The sequence below is a fragment of the Theropithecus gelada genome, chromosome 5 (assembly GCF_003255815.1).
Source record: "Theropithecus gelada isolate Dixy chromosome 5, Tgel_1.0, whole genome shotgun sequence".
NCBI classification, from domain to species: Eukaryota; Metazoa; Chordata; class Mammalia; order Primates; family Cercopithecidae; genus Theropithecus; species Theropithecus gelada.
This window is the reverse complement of record NC_037672.1, coordinates 150,248,021-150,263,348: the sequence shown is the minus strand read 5'-3', so window position 1 is coordinate 150,263,348 and position 15,328 is coordinate 150,248,021. Positions and strand designations below refer to the sequence as shown.

The 15,328-nt window shown below is 41.8% G+C and overlaps 1 protein-coding gene across 5 annotated transcripts in view; it reads right to left on the bottom strand.

Moving 5' to 3' along the window:
- Positions 1–15,328, bottom strand: part of TRIM2 (tripartite motif containing 2) — a 188,042-nt gene that overhangs the window by 35,552 nt on the left and 137,162 nt on the right. For all 5 annotated transcript variants that reach the window (XM_025386754.1, XM_025386756.1, XM_025386753.1 and 2 more), the window contains 3 exons: positions 11,573–11,724; positions 10,215–10,395; positions 8,661–9,384 (listed from right to left, as the gene is read on the bottom strand). In XM_025386754.1, coding sequence (XP_025242539.1) covers positions 8,661–9,384; positions 10,215–10,395; positions 11,573–11,724 — 1,057 coding nt within the window. The remainder of the gene's footprint in view (positions 1–8,660; positions 9,385–10,214; positions 10,396–11,572; positions 11,725–15,328) is intronic.

Here is a 15,328-nt window from a genome sequence, read left to right as displayed (position 1 = left end):
AAAAAAAAAAAAAAAAAAAAAAAGAATTCAGAAATTTTAAATTATACCAGGCACCTCAAGGCATTCTTGTGCATGTGTTTTATGGCCACACTTTGAGGAACACAGGTTCAGAGAACACAGTCCCAGCTCCTTATCAAGGAAAGAAGCTCATCTCTGCTTGTATCTCATTTCATTTGATGCTCCAAGATAATGGAATCATTTACAGTTCCTCAAACTACTCAGTTTCTCACTTTCATGTCTTTGTACCTGCTTTCCCTTCCTCTAAAACACTCTTTTCCTCCTTCCATCTGATAAATTCTTTCTCTTTCAAACCCAGCTTAAATTTAAATGTTATCTCAAGGGGCCAGGCATGGTGGCTTACGCCTGTAATCTCAGCACTTTAGGAGGCTAAGGAGGGCAGATCACTTGAGGCCAGGAGTTCAAGACTAGCCTGGTCAACATGGTGAAACCTCATCTCTACTGAAAATACAAAAATCAGCCAGGTGTGGTGGTACATGCCTGTAGCCCTAGCTACTTGGGAGGCTGAGGCAGGAGAATTACTTGAACCCAGGAGGTGGAGATTGCAGCAAGCTGAGATCGTGCCACTGCACTTCAGCCTGGGCAGCAGAGCAAGACACTGTCTCAAAAAAAAAAAAAAAAAAAAAAGAAAGAAAGAAAAAAGAAAAAGTTATCTCTAGGAACCTTCCTTAACTTCCTTCCACATGCCACACATGCCAGCCTACTCCCCCCACCATCCTGACTTCTGTGCCTTGATTTATACTGATGTCGCTACATCTTTTACAAGTCTGTCCCCTTCTAAACTGTGGCCTCCTCTAGATCCGAGTAAGCATCTCATCATCTTTTGTAAGGACGACCTAGCATAGAAGGTGCTCAGACAGCAGTCACATCCAACTAAGGGGCTGGATAATGAATGGGCAAATATGAAAATCTCAGTTGAAATTACCCCAAAAAATATAAAGGTATTGCCCAGAAAATGATGAATGTCATGAATCTATAAAATTAATACATGTATTTAGGGTTGTTGTATAAACACCAATACATGTTTTATGAAAACAATGTATCTTTAAGCATAAAATCAGTGCTACAAAAAGCTTAGTATGTATATTACCGGGGTAAAAAGCAGAATCACAGTTGCCATCTCACATGTGTATGTGATTAGCTTTGAATGATTTCTGGATTATATGTGGCAGGCTTCAACACATGCACAAAATGATTATTCAATTCATAAATGTTCTATTATCACATACCTAACAGCACAAAGACACAATTGTAGAACAAAGTTGAACTCTTTTTTTTTTGAGACGGAGTCTCACTCTGTCACCCAGGCTGGAGTACACTGGCAAGATCTCAGCTCACTGCCATCTCCGCCTCCTGGGTTCCAGCAATTCTTCTGCTTCAGTCTCCCAGGTAGCTGGGATTACAGGTGCATGCCACCATGCCTGCCTGATTTTTATATATTTATTTTTTACTAGAGATGGGGCTTCACCATGTTGGCCAAGCTGGTCTCAAACTGCTGACCTCAGGTGGTCCGCCCACCACAGCCTCCCAAAGTGCTAGGATTACAGGCATGAGCCACCACGTCCAGCCAAAAGTTGAACTGTTTTAATTATAACATAAACTCTACTGATTTGTAGTCAAAGGTATGAATGTTGAAAAGCCAAGTTCTTAGGCCAGTGCTGTTTGATATTGCCTAGCATAGTCCCATGCGTGTGAATATGTATGAATGATTACCCCTGCAGCTGAATGAATGCATTGTCACCTGATCTGTGTGTTCCTGGGCCTCCAAACCAGAGCCTGACAGTGGTGAGAGGGAAGTTAAATCATAAGATAGTTTACAACTTATCCTATTCAAATCAGCAAAGTACTTATGCAAAGCATTCTTCTGGGTACTTTTTGGGAATTATATATGACTAAAGACACCATCCTTGACCTCAAGGAATTTACCATCTTGGGTAATAAGACCCAGGCACAAGTAATAATAATCAAAGTGGATTCTGAAAGAGAAAGTGGTTTTTGAGGCAAGGATAAAATTGGGAAAAGAATTCATGGACAAAGGTGTGTGACAGCACAGACGGCGTTCAAGCAGCCTGCACTGCTGATTTGTCCAACCTCATTACTTTTCATTCCTTTGAACTTTTTCACCCGATATGGGATGTGTCTTCAAAATAACAATCATGTCCTCTCCTCTTCACCTTTCTGTACCTCTTCACACTGGTCCCTTTGCCTGGGACACCAATTCTGCCTGCCAACCGGGGTAAGTCCTACCCATCATTAAAGGCCCGGTTTAAATTCCTTCCCATTTCTACAGCTTACCATCACCTATCTCATGCTGTTAGTTGCTCATACATCTATCATCCCAAACTGTCAGCTGAAGAGGGCGACAGAGATGTCATTTCTTTCATCTCTATATTCCCATCACCTAGAATAATGCCTGGCAGGCACTAGGTGCCCTAGAAATGTTTTTTGAGGTATATTATTGCATAATGAGTGTTGTCTTTTGACTAGATACTGGATTTGAATGTAAAGTTAAAGAGGAATGCAAGAAAAAAAAAATCGACAACAACAATGTAGGAATGAATTTAACCAAGGAGGTAAAGGATCTGTACACAGAAAACTATAAGACATTGATGAAAAAAATTGAAGACAACCCAAATAAATAAAAAGATGGCTCATATTCATAGATTGGAAGAATATTAACAAAATGCCCATACCCTCAAGTGATCTAAAATGCAACTGCTATCAAAATATCAATGACATTTTTCACAGAAATAGAAAAAGCAATCCTAAAATTCATATGGAACCACAAAAACTCCCAAATAGCCAAAGCAATGTTGAGCCAAAAGAACGAAGCTGGAGGCATCATACCATCTTATTTCAAAATCGACTTCAAAGCTATAGTAATCAAAACAGCATGGTACTGGCATAAAAACATAGACCATTGGTACAGAATAGACAGCTCAGAAATAAATCCACACATTTACAGTTGATTTTCAATAAAGATGCCAAGAGCACACAATGAGGAAAGATCAGTCTCTTCAATAAATGGTGCTAGGAAAACTGGATATCTACATGCAGAAGAATGAAATCAGACTTTCATCTCACACCATATACAAAAATCAACTCAAACTGGATTAGAGACTTAAACATAACACCTGAAACTGTAAAACCACTAGCAGAAAACATAGGGAAAAACTCCATGACACTGTTCTGGGCAATGATTTTTTGAATATGAATGCAAAAGCACAGGCAACAAAAGCAAAAATGGACACATAGAATTACATCAAACTAAAGAGCTGTACAGCAAAGGATCACCAGAGTGAAGAGACAACCTACAGAATGGGAGAATATTACATCTTGATAAGAGGTTAATATCCAAAATACACAAGGAATTCAAACAACTCAATAGAAAGAAAAAAAATAGCCTGATTTTAAAATAGGCAAAGGTTGGCTGGGTGTGGTGGTGCCTGCCTATAGTTCCAGCTACTCCAGAGGTTGAGATGGGAGAACCGCTTGAGCCCATTGAGCCCAGAGTTTGAATTCAGCCTGGGCAACAAGGTGAGACCCCATGTCTATTTTTTTTTTTTTTTTTTTTTGAGACAGAGTCTTGCTCTGTCACTTAGGCTGGAATGCAGTGGCGTGATCTTGGCTAACTGCAACCTCTGCCTCCTGGGTTCAAGCGATTCTCCTGCCTCAGCCTCCCGAGTAGCTGGGACTACAGGCGTTTGCCACCACACCTGGCTAATTTTTGTATTTTCGGTAGAGATGAGGTTTCATATGTTGGCTAGGCTGGCCTTGAACTCCTGCCCTCAGGTGATCCACTCACCTTGACCTCCCAAGGTGCTGGGATTACAGGCATCAGCCATTGAGGCCGGCCTCCATGTCTATTTTTAAAATACAAATAAAATTAAAAAAAAAAAAAAAAAAAAAAAAAACAGGCAAAGAACCTGAATAGATATTTATCAAAAGAAGACATACAAATGGCCAACCAGTATATCAAAAATGTAATCTCAGCACTTTGGGAGGCCAAGGTAGGTGGATCACAAGGTCAAGAGATTGAGACCATCCTGGCCAACATGGTGAAACCCTGTCTCTACTAAAACTACAAAAATTAGCTGGGCGTGGTGGAACACGCCTGTAGTCCCAGCTACTTGGGAAGCTGAGGCAGGAGAATCACTTGAACCTGGGAGGCAGCGGTTACAGCAAGCCGAGATCATGCCACTGCACTCCAGCCTGGCAACAGAGAATCCATCTCAAAAAAAAAAAAAAAAAAAAGTTGAACATCATTAATCATTAGGAATATGCAAATTAAAACCACAATGAGATAATACCTCATACCTGTTAGAATGGCTATTACCAAAAACACAAAAGAAAAAATTAGTCGGTCCCAGCTACTTGGGGGGCTTTAGTGGGAGGATCTGGAGGTTGAGGCTGCAGTGAGCCATGATCTCACCATTGTACTCCAGTCTGGGGAAACAGAGCGAGACTCTGTCTCAAAAAACAGATAAAAGATATCAAGTGTTGGCAGAGATGTGGAGACAGTGGACCCTGGCACAGGTTGGTGGGAATGTAAATTAGTACAGCCATTATGGAAAACAGTATGGAAGTTCTTAAAAAAATTAAAAATACAACTATCATATGAACCAGCAATCCCAGTACTGGGTATATATCTGTTAGAAACAAATTTTTGGTGCCTCAAAGAAATAGCACTCGAACATAAATTTAATTTTCTCAGCAAGGCAATTTTTACTTCTATAGAAGGGTGTGACTTGCAAATGGAGTAATGGCGAGAGCACACCTGGACAAGGGAGGGGAAGGAGTTCTTATCCCTGATGCAGGTAGCCCCTACTGTTGTGTCGTTCCCCTATTGGCTAGGGTTGGACCACACAGTCTAAGCTAATTCCGATTGGCTATTTTAAAGAGAGTAGGGGTATGAGCCAGAGTGGTGGGGTGAGTATTTTGGTGGGAAGGACAGTTAGGAACAGGTAACTAAAGGTGACTTAGGTCAGAGCAGGTGACAGAGGTGACTCAGGTCAAAGCAGGTGATCAGGATGAGTCAGGATGGAGTAGGTGACCAGGGGAACAGATGTGAACAACCAATTAAAACTGATGGAAAAGGTTGTTTCTGAAACTACGAGGAAGTTAACTTTAAAATGGAGGACAAAGAACTGAACATACTGACATACTGATTCTTTGAAGAGAAATCTAGAACTCACTGTATCTAAAATATCTAAAGAAAACAAAGTCAGGATGTCAAAGAGATATCTGCACCCCCATGTTTCACTGCAGCACTGTTCACAATAGCCAAGATATGGAATCAACTTAAGTGTCCATCAACAAATGAATAAAGAAAATGTGGTGTATATATATACAATGGAATACTATTCAGCTTCAAAAAGAGGAAATCCTGTCATTTGTGACAACATGGGTGAACCTGGAGGACATTATGCCAGGCACAGAAAGACAAATAATACATGATCTCACTTATATGAAGAATCTAAAATTGTTGAATTCATAGCAACAGACAGTAAAATGGTAGATACCAGAGGCTGGGAAGGGTGGGGGTAAAAGGACTGGAGATATGTTGATCAAAAGACAGAAAAATTTAGTTTAAAAAGAGGCATAAGTTCAAGAGAACTATTGTAAATCATGGTGACTGTAGTTAATATATTATGGCCAGGATGGTGGCTCACGCCGGTAATCCCAGAACTTTGGGAGGCTGAGATGGGCAGATTGTTTGAGCCCAGGAGTTTGAGACCAGCCTGGGTAACATGGTGAGACCCAATCCCTACAAAAAAACAAAAACAAATATTAGCTGGGCTTGGTGACATGCAACTGTGGTCCCTGCTACTTGGGAGGCTGAGGTGGGAGGATCACCTGAGCCCAGAAGGTAGAGGCTACAATGAGCCATGATCATGCTACTGTACTCCAGTCTGGCCAACAGAGCAAGGCCTGTTTCAATAACAAGAAAAAAAATTATATACACTTGAAAGCTGCTGAAAGAGTGGATTGTAAGTGTTCTCTCTAGAAAATAATGATAAATATGTGAAGTAATGCATATGTTAGCCTGATTTAGCCATTCAATAAGGTATACATATATCAAAACATCATGTTGTACACCATGAATATATACACATTTGGAGATTAGGTCTTTGAAGGGGTGATTAAATTAAAATGAGGCTGTTAAAGTGGGGCCCTAATCCAATATGATTGGTGTTCTTATAGTAAGAGGAAGAGACAGTAGGGGCCGAGCCACAAAGGGATGACTATGTGAGGACAAAGAGGCAGGAAGGTGGCCATCTGCAAGGACAGAGGTCTCAGAGGAAACCCACTCTCCCAGCACCGGGATTTTAGACTTCTAACTCTAAAACAGTTCCAGTTTTTCAGAACCGTGAGAAAATAAATGTGTGGCATTTAAGCCACCCAGACTGTGGAATTTTGTTATGGTAGCTTTAGCAAACTAAGACAACGTCTTTACTTCATTGATAAAGTCAGACATCGTGCTGCATGCCAGGCACTGTTCTAAGTTCTTTACGAATGTTTACACATTTAAACACCTTTCCATCAGTGCCAATACATCACTATGGCTGCACTTCTCAATGGGTAGAAGGGGAGAAGATATACCCCCTTGTCCCTGGGGTGGGAGCTGGTGACTCAAAACCAATATAGTTTGAGCACAGGAAACCCCCGAAAGACATGTCTCTTTCCTCAAGTGGGTATCAGAGATGATGATGATGATGATGACGATGAAAAACAAGAGTAAAATCTTAGCTACCATTAATTGAGCTCTTTCCCTACACAGGCACATGCCAGGCGTATTACAAGAATTCTCTCATTTCACCCTCAACAGCAACCTTAAGATTTATATAATATTTCATTCCCTTTGCTTTACAGAGGAGAAAACACTGTTCAAAAAGGGTAAGCCAGTTGCCCAGCTGGTGAGAAGAATCAAGATTCCGACCCAGATCTGCCCAATTCCAGTTCTGAGTCTTTCACTGCACATGGCCTAGGGGAGTAGACTGGGGTCACTTGGCGGGAGGTGTGGTGGGTGGAGGTATATATGAGAAAATGAATTTATTTGTAATGCAAGAGATCAGTGGGGAGCCAGCAAGTTTTTTGAAACGAAAAGGTAGTAGGGATAATCTAAAAGCCTTATCAATTATACATGCAAAAACAATAGCTCTCATTCATTTAGCTCCTCCTACATGTCAAGCATTCAGCTTGGAACTTAGAATAGTTCTAATAAGCAAATATTTTTGCATTTTCATTTCATGGACATAGAAGTTGAAGTTCAGGGAAGCTGAAAGATTTGTCCAAGGCTCAAGTAAGCAGTTGAACCGGAGTGGCAGACCTGGGCGCCTCCCAGTCCTGCATCCACCCAAGCTTGTCCACTCTGCTCTGGTGGAGAATCAACAACCCCTGTACCCATATTGCACATCTGGCTGTGAATGTATGAGGGCTTCCATGCTCTGAACAGACAAGTTACATATCATATCATGGTCTTTACCAAGATTCAGCCTGAAGCATTAACAGTGAGCAGCTCTGCCCAAGAATGTTCCACAGAGCCTTCATCTCCCAAGATGTTTCCCATGGAAAAAGTTCTAGGGTTGGAAGTTTGGATGTGCTGCCTGTTATCTACCCTTCTCCTGCCTAAGAGACTTACAATGCACATCAGCAGATTCTAAAGGTTTTAAGAAGTTCTGAAATTTAAAAAAGTCAACTTCCTTCATTTAGCCTAAGGTTTCCCCAATTTATTTGAACCACAGAATTGTTTTTCTGTGTGTGCCAGCTAACATACAGTGCAGCACCCTTTCAGAGATACTGCATTATTAGATGAAAGAGGGAGGAAGAGAAGTCTGCTGGAGCTACTTTTTGAAGCTAACTAAAACGCAGACTCTTCTCCCCTTAAGAATTATCAAGCCCTTTGTTGTTTACATTTAGTTGCTTTCTACTGAGAACACAGACAGTTTAAAAAGACAAGAGACCACAAATCAGAGGAGGGAAGGGCTATTTGCATTCCCAACTCTCTTGGCTCATCCTGTACCTTCTTGCTTCCACCCCAACTCCGCCCCAACCCCATTCTTTCTCCAAGTTTCCACCCCTCCTCCTCTCCTTCGGGCTGCTCTCCAGCCACACACAGCTAGAGGTGGTTGCAACTTGCAATGCACACATCCCCTCCCTCCTGCAATGCAGAAGCAGTGACAGGGAGGCATCAGATGCTCTGCGCAGCGTACAGCCTCAGCTCTGGCACAAGAAGACACTCCTAGGGAAGAGGGGCATTGTGGTGGAGGTGGGGGGAGGATTGACAATTTTTCCTTTAAGATTTTCAGATTACGGGTGCTACGATTTTTCTATTTCTCTTTTTGCTTATTTTCGGCTTGTAATTTCCTACAATGAATATGCAGCACTTGTGTTTTCAGGAGGAGGAAGAACAGAAAGGAGCGAGTAGGGAGGAGACTAGAGGCGGAAGAGAAGGAAATATCATCTCTGGAGGAGACTGCATAAGCTCGACTAACAAAAGATATGAAATTTTACAGCAGTACGTCTCCCAACACCTGCAGGTAGAGTTCCTGGCTGCAGTGTTGCTATTTGCAATGACACGTGCCCAGTTACCCCTTAACCAGTGCCAGCTCAGGCATCAGGCACAGAAGCCCTCTCCTTACCCACTCGAAAGATCAAATCGTCTTCGATGGGATTCTCTTTTCGTTTTCCAGTGCTGTACATGCTTGCGGGTCTTTTCACAGCTTTCTGCTTGACGTGGCCGCTCCCTGGGGACTTAACGCGCCTCTTCACGCCTTCGGTGGTGGGAGACACGTCAGCGGATCGGATCACTTTCAGCTTAAACGGGCTGCCTCGGATGTGCTGGTCATAGAGTCTCAGAGACAGGGTAAAGTCCCCTTCCTTCTGGACAGTGTACAAAAACTCATAGGTGCCGTTCTTGTTGTCCAGGATCTCCCCGTCTGCCACGCTCCCGTCTGGGGTGCTCAGTTCGGCGGTGAGGTAGGCGTTGCCGGTTTTGCACAGCTCACCGTCTTTGTCCTTGGTGGTGATGGTGACGGACATGGGCTGCCCGATGATGGTCTGCCGCAGCCCCTCGCCCGTGGCCACCGTCTCTGAGGCGACGGCGTTGGTGGTTAAGATCGTCCCGAGGTTGTGGATGGATTTCTTCAGCCCCTCGGTTTCCACGATGAAATCCAGCTGGTCGTTTTCCCGCGGATGCAAGGGGAAGTCCTGGTCGGCCAGCTCGTTCAGCTTCTCGCTCATCTGCTTCTTCACCAGCAGGACCTCGGTCTCCGTGCCATGGTTGAGGGCCTGCGCTGTGAAGTTGCTGCAGCTCTTAATGCTCTCCTGCCCCTGGAGCAGAGTATCCAGCTGCGACTGGAGGACCTGCGGGAAAACCGGAGGCCTGGTGAGCTGTCCCACAGGGCGGGGCCCAGCCCGGGGCAGTGCCCTCCCCCGGCGAGGAGGAGGCTCTACACCTGCCCACGCAGGTGGTTCTGAGCAAGTGGTGTTTGTCAACCCAGGGAACCCAGTGCTAATGCAAAGTCCTAAATTGTATTCCCAGTACCTTCTCGAAGTTTCCCTTCCGCCTTGCCCTCTCTTCCACACATGTATTTCTTGGCTCATGTGTTTTGCAGAGGGGAAAACAGAAAGGTCACTACCAAGAGCACAGCAAACTAATTGCTATGCCTGACATCTGAAATATTCATTATTCGGTATCTTTCCCCAGTGTCCAAAGCTGCCCCACCACCATCTAAAGGAACAGGAAGGAAACAAATGAAAACTCTCCACACCTGAACATCAGGGGTTTTCATCCCTGTTTTGTGAACAGATATGCAGAGTTAAACAAAGGCTGCAGTCAGGGTTCATTTTGAAGCTGACTAACAGGTTGGTGTGGGTGAGAGAGCAATTAAGAAACTATTTCACGTTATAACTGAGGAATGAAAACAATCCAGTTTAACTCTAAATCCTGAAAGCATTATATTATATTCAACCGTGCCTCTTGTCAAATTATAAACTAGTACTTAAAGTCACAGAGTCATCAAATTTTGCTGAAAATAGGGAAAAAAAATAGCTGGATATTACATTCAGTGAAAACTATAGTTTACTATACAATGATGACACTTAAGGACCCCTTGTTGCTATTTGGAAACAATAAGCTAGTGCCCTTGGATATCATGTCTCTTCTAGGACATCTGTAATGATTCTGGTCTTACTTTGTGTTTGAGGCCATAGTTGACCTCCAGTTCCATAAGCAGCACACTCTTGCGCACATTTAAAGTCTTCTGGAGCTCATCAAAGGTGGAATGAATGTCATCCACAATGCTGGCCTTCTGGTTGGTTAACTGATGAATGATTTCCGAGATGAACTGAAGAGCAGAATCTATTTCTGGGAGCCTGGTGGACAGTCGTTAAAGGTCGTTATTTAACCTCAACCCAGAAATAGTCCAAAATCTATCTAAACACTACATTTTTGTTTAAAAAACTTTCTATGCCTTTCATCATCTTTAAAAAACAATAACCAGAGAACAGAATAAGATATGACATAATTACTGCCTCAGAGAGAAGAGACTTTGTCTCTTTAGAGACAATCAAAATTGTCAATTTCAATCTACCATCAATTGTCCAATTTTGATAATTAATTAAGGGTATAAAGACTTGAAGTTCTCTGAAAAGCCATTCTGGCCAGATTAATTCTTTGTTGCAGGGGCCGTCTGGTGCATTGTAGGATGTTTAACAGCATCCTGTCCTCTACCAGATGCCAATAGCTCTCCCTGCCCTGCCTCCCATTCCCCAACCCCCTGCCAAAACACACAGTTGTGACACGAAAAATTCTCCAGGCATTGCTGAATGGCCGAGAACCACTATTCTAGGTAGTTGTATCTTTTCCCCTAGCCACATAAAACACTTATCCATACTCAGTTTCTTGAGAACTTCTCTAAGTTTCCAAGTTCTTTGAATTACTATAGAACAACCACACTTTTCTCACTGCAGCTATCAGTAGAGAGATTTATTTTGTCTGTTTTTCTGCTGGTTTCTCATTTCCTCTCTTTGGTCTTTCTCATGCACCACTCAGCTACTCTGTTCCTTCATTTCTGTGCCAAAGAAGGAACTTGGAAGCAGGAAAACAAGGAAAATTAGCAATCATTGCTCAAGACCATTTTGCAGAGCTCAGATAGAAAGGAGCCAATCACAGCCAACAAAATGGCCTGTATGTGTGTCAGGAACAGCAGATAAGGAAGGCTCCTCAGAGAGCCTGGTTTCAGCGATGAATTTCAGAACTCTCCTGAGAGCACGTTCTTTGAGTGTACTTTAATTCATGTAATCATACTTAGGCACTAAAACAAAAATGCCACTCATAACATAAGGAGGTTGGAGTTCTACCAACAGGCAGAAGACAACCTTCCACACTCATTAGTTTATGACAACAAATCCATGCTAAAAGAACTTATTTACCCACAAAGCCTGATATCTCAAGGGAAATATGAACCTACTGCTGTACTTAGACAAGAGGCCATGAGGCCAGGCCCCAAGTACAGGCAGCCAGTTGGGGGTTTGGGGAGGGGTCCCCCACCTTTTGTTGACAGCATCCAACTGGACCTGGAGCGAGGCCTTGTGCTGTTCCACCACATCCTTGAGTGGAACTGTGGGGTGCTCTGCGTGCTCCCCCTCCGTGCACTCCCGACACATGGCAGTCTCACAGGACTGGCAGTAAAATTCCATCACCTGTGGATGACACAAGAAAAGTTCCTGGTTCTGGGCCACGGGTTGAGGGCTTACTCTACACTAAGCACTTGCCTTGCAGTCTCTCATAATTAAATGAGAGCCACCCCAGAATGTCAGCATTATTAAGTCCAGCTTCACAGGAGAAAAGGAAGGATACATTTTTACGTGACAGGTCTCAGAAGTGGAGCTGACTTCTTAGCTCCTTCTATAACCATAAAACCAGCTTTTGGGTATCCACTCCCCTAAGGCAGAACAGTATAGGGCTGTGGCGCTCAAACATTTTGATCTCAGGACCCCATTATAATCTTTAAAAATTACTGAGGACTCCAAAAGAGCTTTTGTGTATGTGGGTTATATTTATAGATATTTCTTATATTAAAAATTGAAACTAGGCTGGGTGCAGTGGCTTATGCCTATAATCCCAGCACTTTGGGAGGCCAAGGCTGGAGGATTACTTGAGGCCAGGAGTTTGAGACCAGCCTGGGAAACACAGCGAGACTCTGTCTCTACAAAAAATTTAAAAATTAGTATTTAATCAAATTTTTAAAAATTAGAACTGATAAAAATGTTAAAGTATTTAATTTATTAAAAGCAGTAATAAGCCCATTAAATGTTAATGTGAATAATGTAATTTATGAAAATAAATATATTGTGAAAAACAAAAAAATGTTGTGGAAAGAATGGCATTGTTTCGCATTTTTGTAAATATCTGCAGCGTCTGGCTTAACAGAAGATAGCTGGAGATTTGTATCCGCTTCTGCATTGAGTTCGTTGTGATAGCATACATCACATAGCCTGTGGAAAATTCCACTGTACAATCTTGAGAGAATGAGAGTGAAAAAAGCAAATCATGTCTTCATATGATTATGAATATAGCATTGACCTTGAAGACTGCTTGAAAACGTCTTGGGACCCACAAGCGTTCCTGGACTACACTTTGAGAACTGCTACTATTTGGCTAAGAAACTTATCCAAATAAGAATTCAGGTTTGATCTGTTTGCCTCCTGGCTTCACCACTTATTTAGCTGAATGACCTTGGACAAATTTTCAGCCTCACTGTGTCTCAATTTCTGCCTCTGTCAAATGGAGACAATAATAGTAACTACTTCACAGGGCTACTATGAAGAATAAGTAGGTTAGTATGCACGAAGAATTCAGATGGCACCTGGCTTTGGTACATCATAAGTTCTTAATATGTTGTAGCTGCTGTGGGGATGATGATGATGATGATGACATTATCTGCTTACCTGAAAATAAAAAAATCTTACCCTGACAATGATGAACTGTCAGTAAAAATATAATATAAAGCCAGAAAGTTAGCTTCCTTGTAGAGGTATTACCCTGTTTTCTCAACTGGAAATAATGTCTTCCAGTTTTCAATTCCCAAAGCACTTTCAGGAGAAACTTTTTCTTGACGTATAACACAACATAGAAAAGGGCATAAATCTTAATGCAGCTTGATGGATTTTCACAAAGTGAAGGCAGTCACCAAATTCCTTTTATTTATACCCAATTTATGAAATATAAGATTTTAAATTCCTAAGCCCAGGAACTCTCCCACCCAGAGCCTAGATAATACCATACATTTAGTAGGTATTCAATAACACTGCTGAATGAGTGAATGAGAGGAGGCTCTTAGCCATGATTCGGGTAGCATTTGTAAGACCAACCAAGGGGCACTTCCTTCCTCATTAAGACTCACTATGTTCCATAGTGCTTTCTGGAGAAGATTCTCCTAGGAATAAAGCACTTGGCTTGCTCATACTACATGTGTTTTGGAAAAAATCTTTTCTGGTGAACCAAATTCAGATAAAAGTCCTTCAAACTATGTCCAAGATAATTTTAAATTTCATATTTATCATAGTTTCAAGTAGGTACATAGTAAGTAAGAGGTTTAGAAAGACACTTTTGTTTTGTCACATAAAGATGTAATTTCATGTACTTTGCTCCTCTGCAGGCCTTTTAGGAATAGGCTTGAAACATCAATTGGAAGTTTCTTTTATACATTCTCTGCTCAAAGTTTCTTTTATGCATTTCTCAGCTGGGTGCCATGGCTCACACCTGTAATCCCAGCACTTTGGAAGGCCAAGGTGGGAGGATCACTTGAGGCCAGGAGTTCGAGACCAGCCGGGGCACCACAGCAAAGCTCTGTCTCTACAAAAAAAATTTTAAAAATTAACTGGATGTGGTGGCACATGCCTGTAGTCCTAGCTACTTGGGAGGCTGAGGTGGGAGGATTGTTTGAGCTTGGGAGTTCGAGGTTGCAGTGAGCTATGATTGTGCCACTGTACTCCAACCTGGGTATCGGAGGGAGACCCTATTTCAAAAAGGAAAAAAGTATTTACACTTCTCATTAAAATATGTTTTAATAAACAAACTCAAATGAAAATTCAAATATCCCACAGAAAGACTATAATACTGGTCATTTGCACCTTATTTTGGTCCAAGTCTGATACAATCCAGCAGAAAGCACAGCTTATAGAAGCTGTTTAATAATTATTTGCTGAGGGACCATATGAGCTAAGGGGTACTTCCAAGGGATTTCCCCAGTGAGGGAAGACTATACTTTGGGTTGCATTTGGATATTTTACCATATTGCTTGCCTCCATGTGTTCAGGAAACAGAATGATCTAAAACTATATGCAGTGTTAGCAAATGCTTGGTAACAATATATAAGCCCCATATCATAAATATTTTACTTGTTATTAGAAAAAAAAATCTTAATCCAAGAGGTTTCCTGTTTTTCTGGCAGAGGTTTTCTGTTCCCTCCCGGCAGAAGGCAGGATAATTAAGCATTCCCCACTAAATTCTGAGATTTCCTTTGGAAAAATTTCATCCCCTGGGGTTTGTGAAACATAATTCCGATGAAGGCTGAGCTTTTTTATTACTTCATGGCTTCAGCCAAAGGTGGTTTACTTTTACCAGACATTTTATTTCCAGATTATGTACAACTAGATTAGCATTTACTAATATTTCATCTTCATAGTCAGTGCTCAGGAGGTCTCTTTAAAGCAGGTTGTCACTGCCAGTCATATGTACCAGAGGACAGACCAAAAATAGAATGTGAAAAGACTTCTTCCCTCAGGTTATTTAGGGTGTTGGGGCGAATATAAGTATATGAACTGAGGGAATAGGCCACATTAACAGTGCTTAGTCAATCCAGTGGCACTCTTCCCAAACTAATCTAATCTGGGACTGAGTTCCCACATCTTCACTGGAAGAAGGGAGCATGGCCTCATGTCTGGAATGGGTCTGGACCAAAGGCAAATTTTACTTGGGAATCAGTGTGCACATTGCATTTAGAAGTTGCAAATACTATATGATATTTTTTGCATTTTGTGGTCTGAGTTGAAGTTCCCCAGCAGTGTAAGAAGCGAGATGACAAAGAATACTCATTGGAAGAGAGAAAAGGATACAAAATAATATAGAGTCACTAAAAATGTAAAAATCCTCAAGACTAGAGTTCATGATGTATGACAAAAGATCAGCATCCATTACTATTATTTTCCTTCTTTTTAATTCATATTTTTAAATGATTGTAGGGAAGTGATGTTACTGAAAACAGCAGCATAAGAAAATCTGTGTCATGTCACTAGTTGGTAG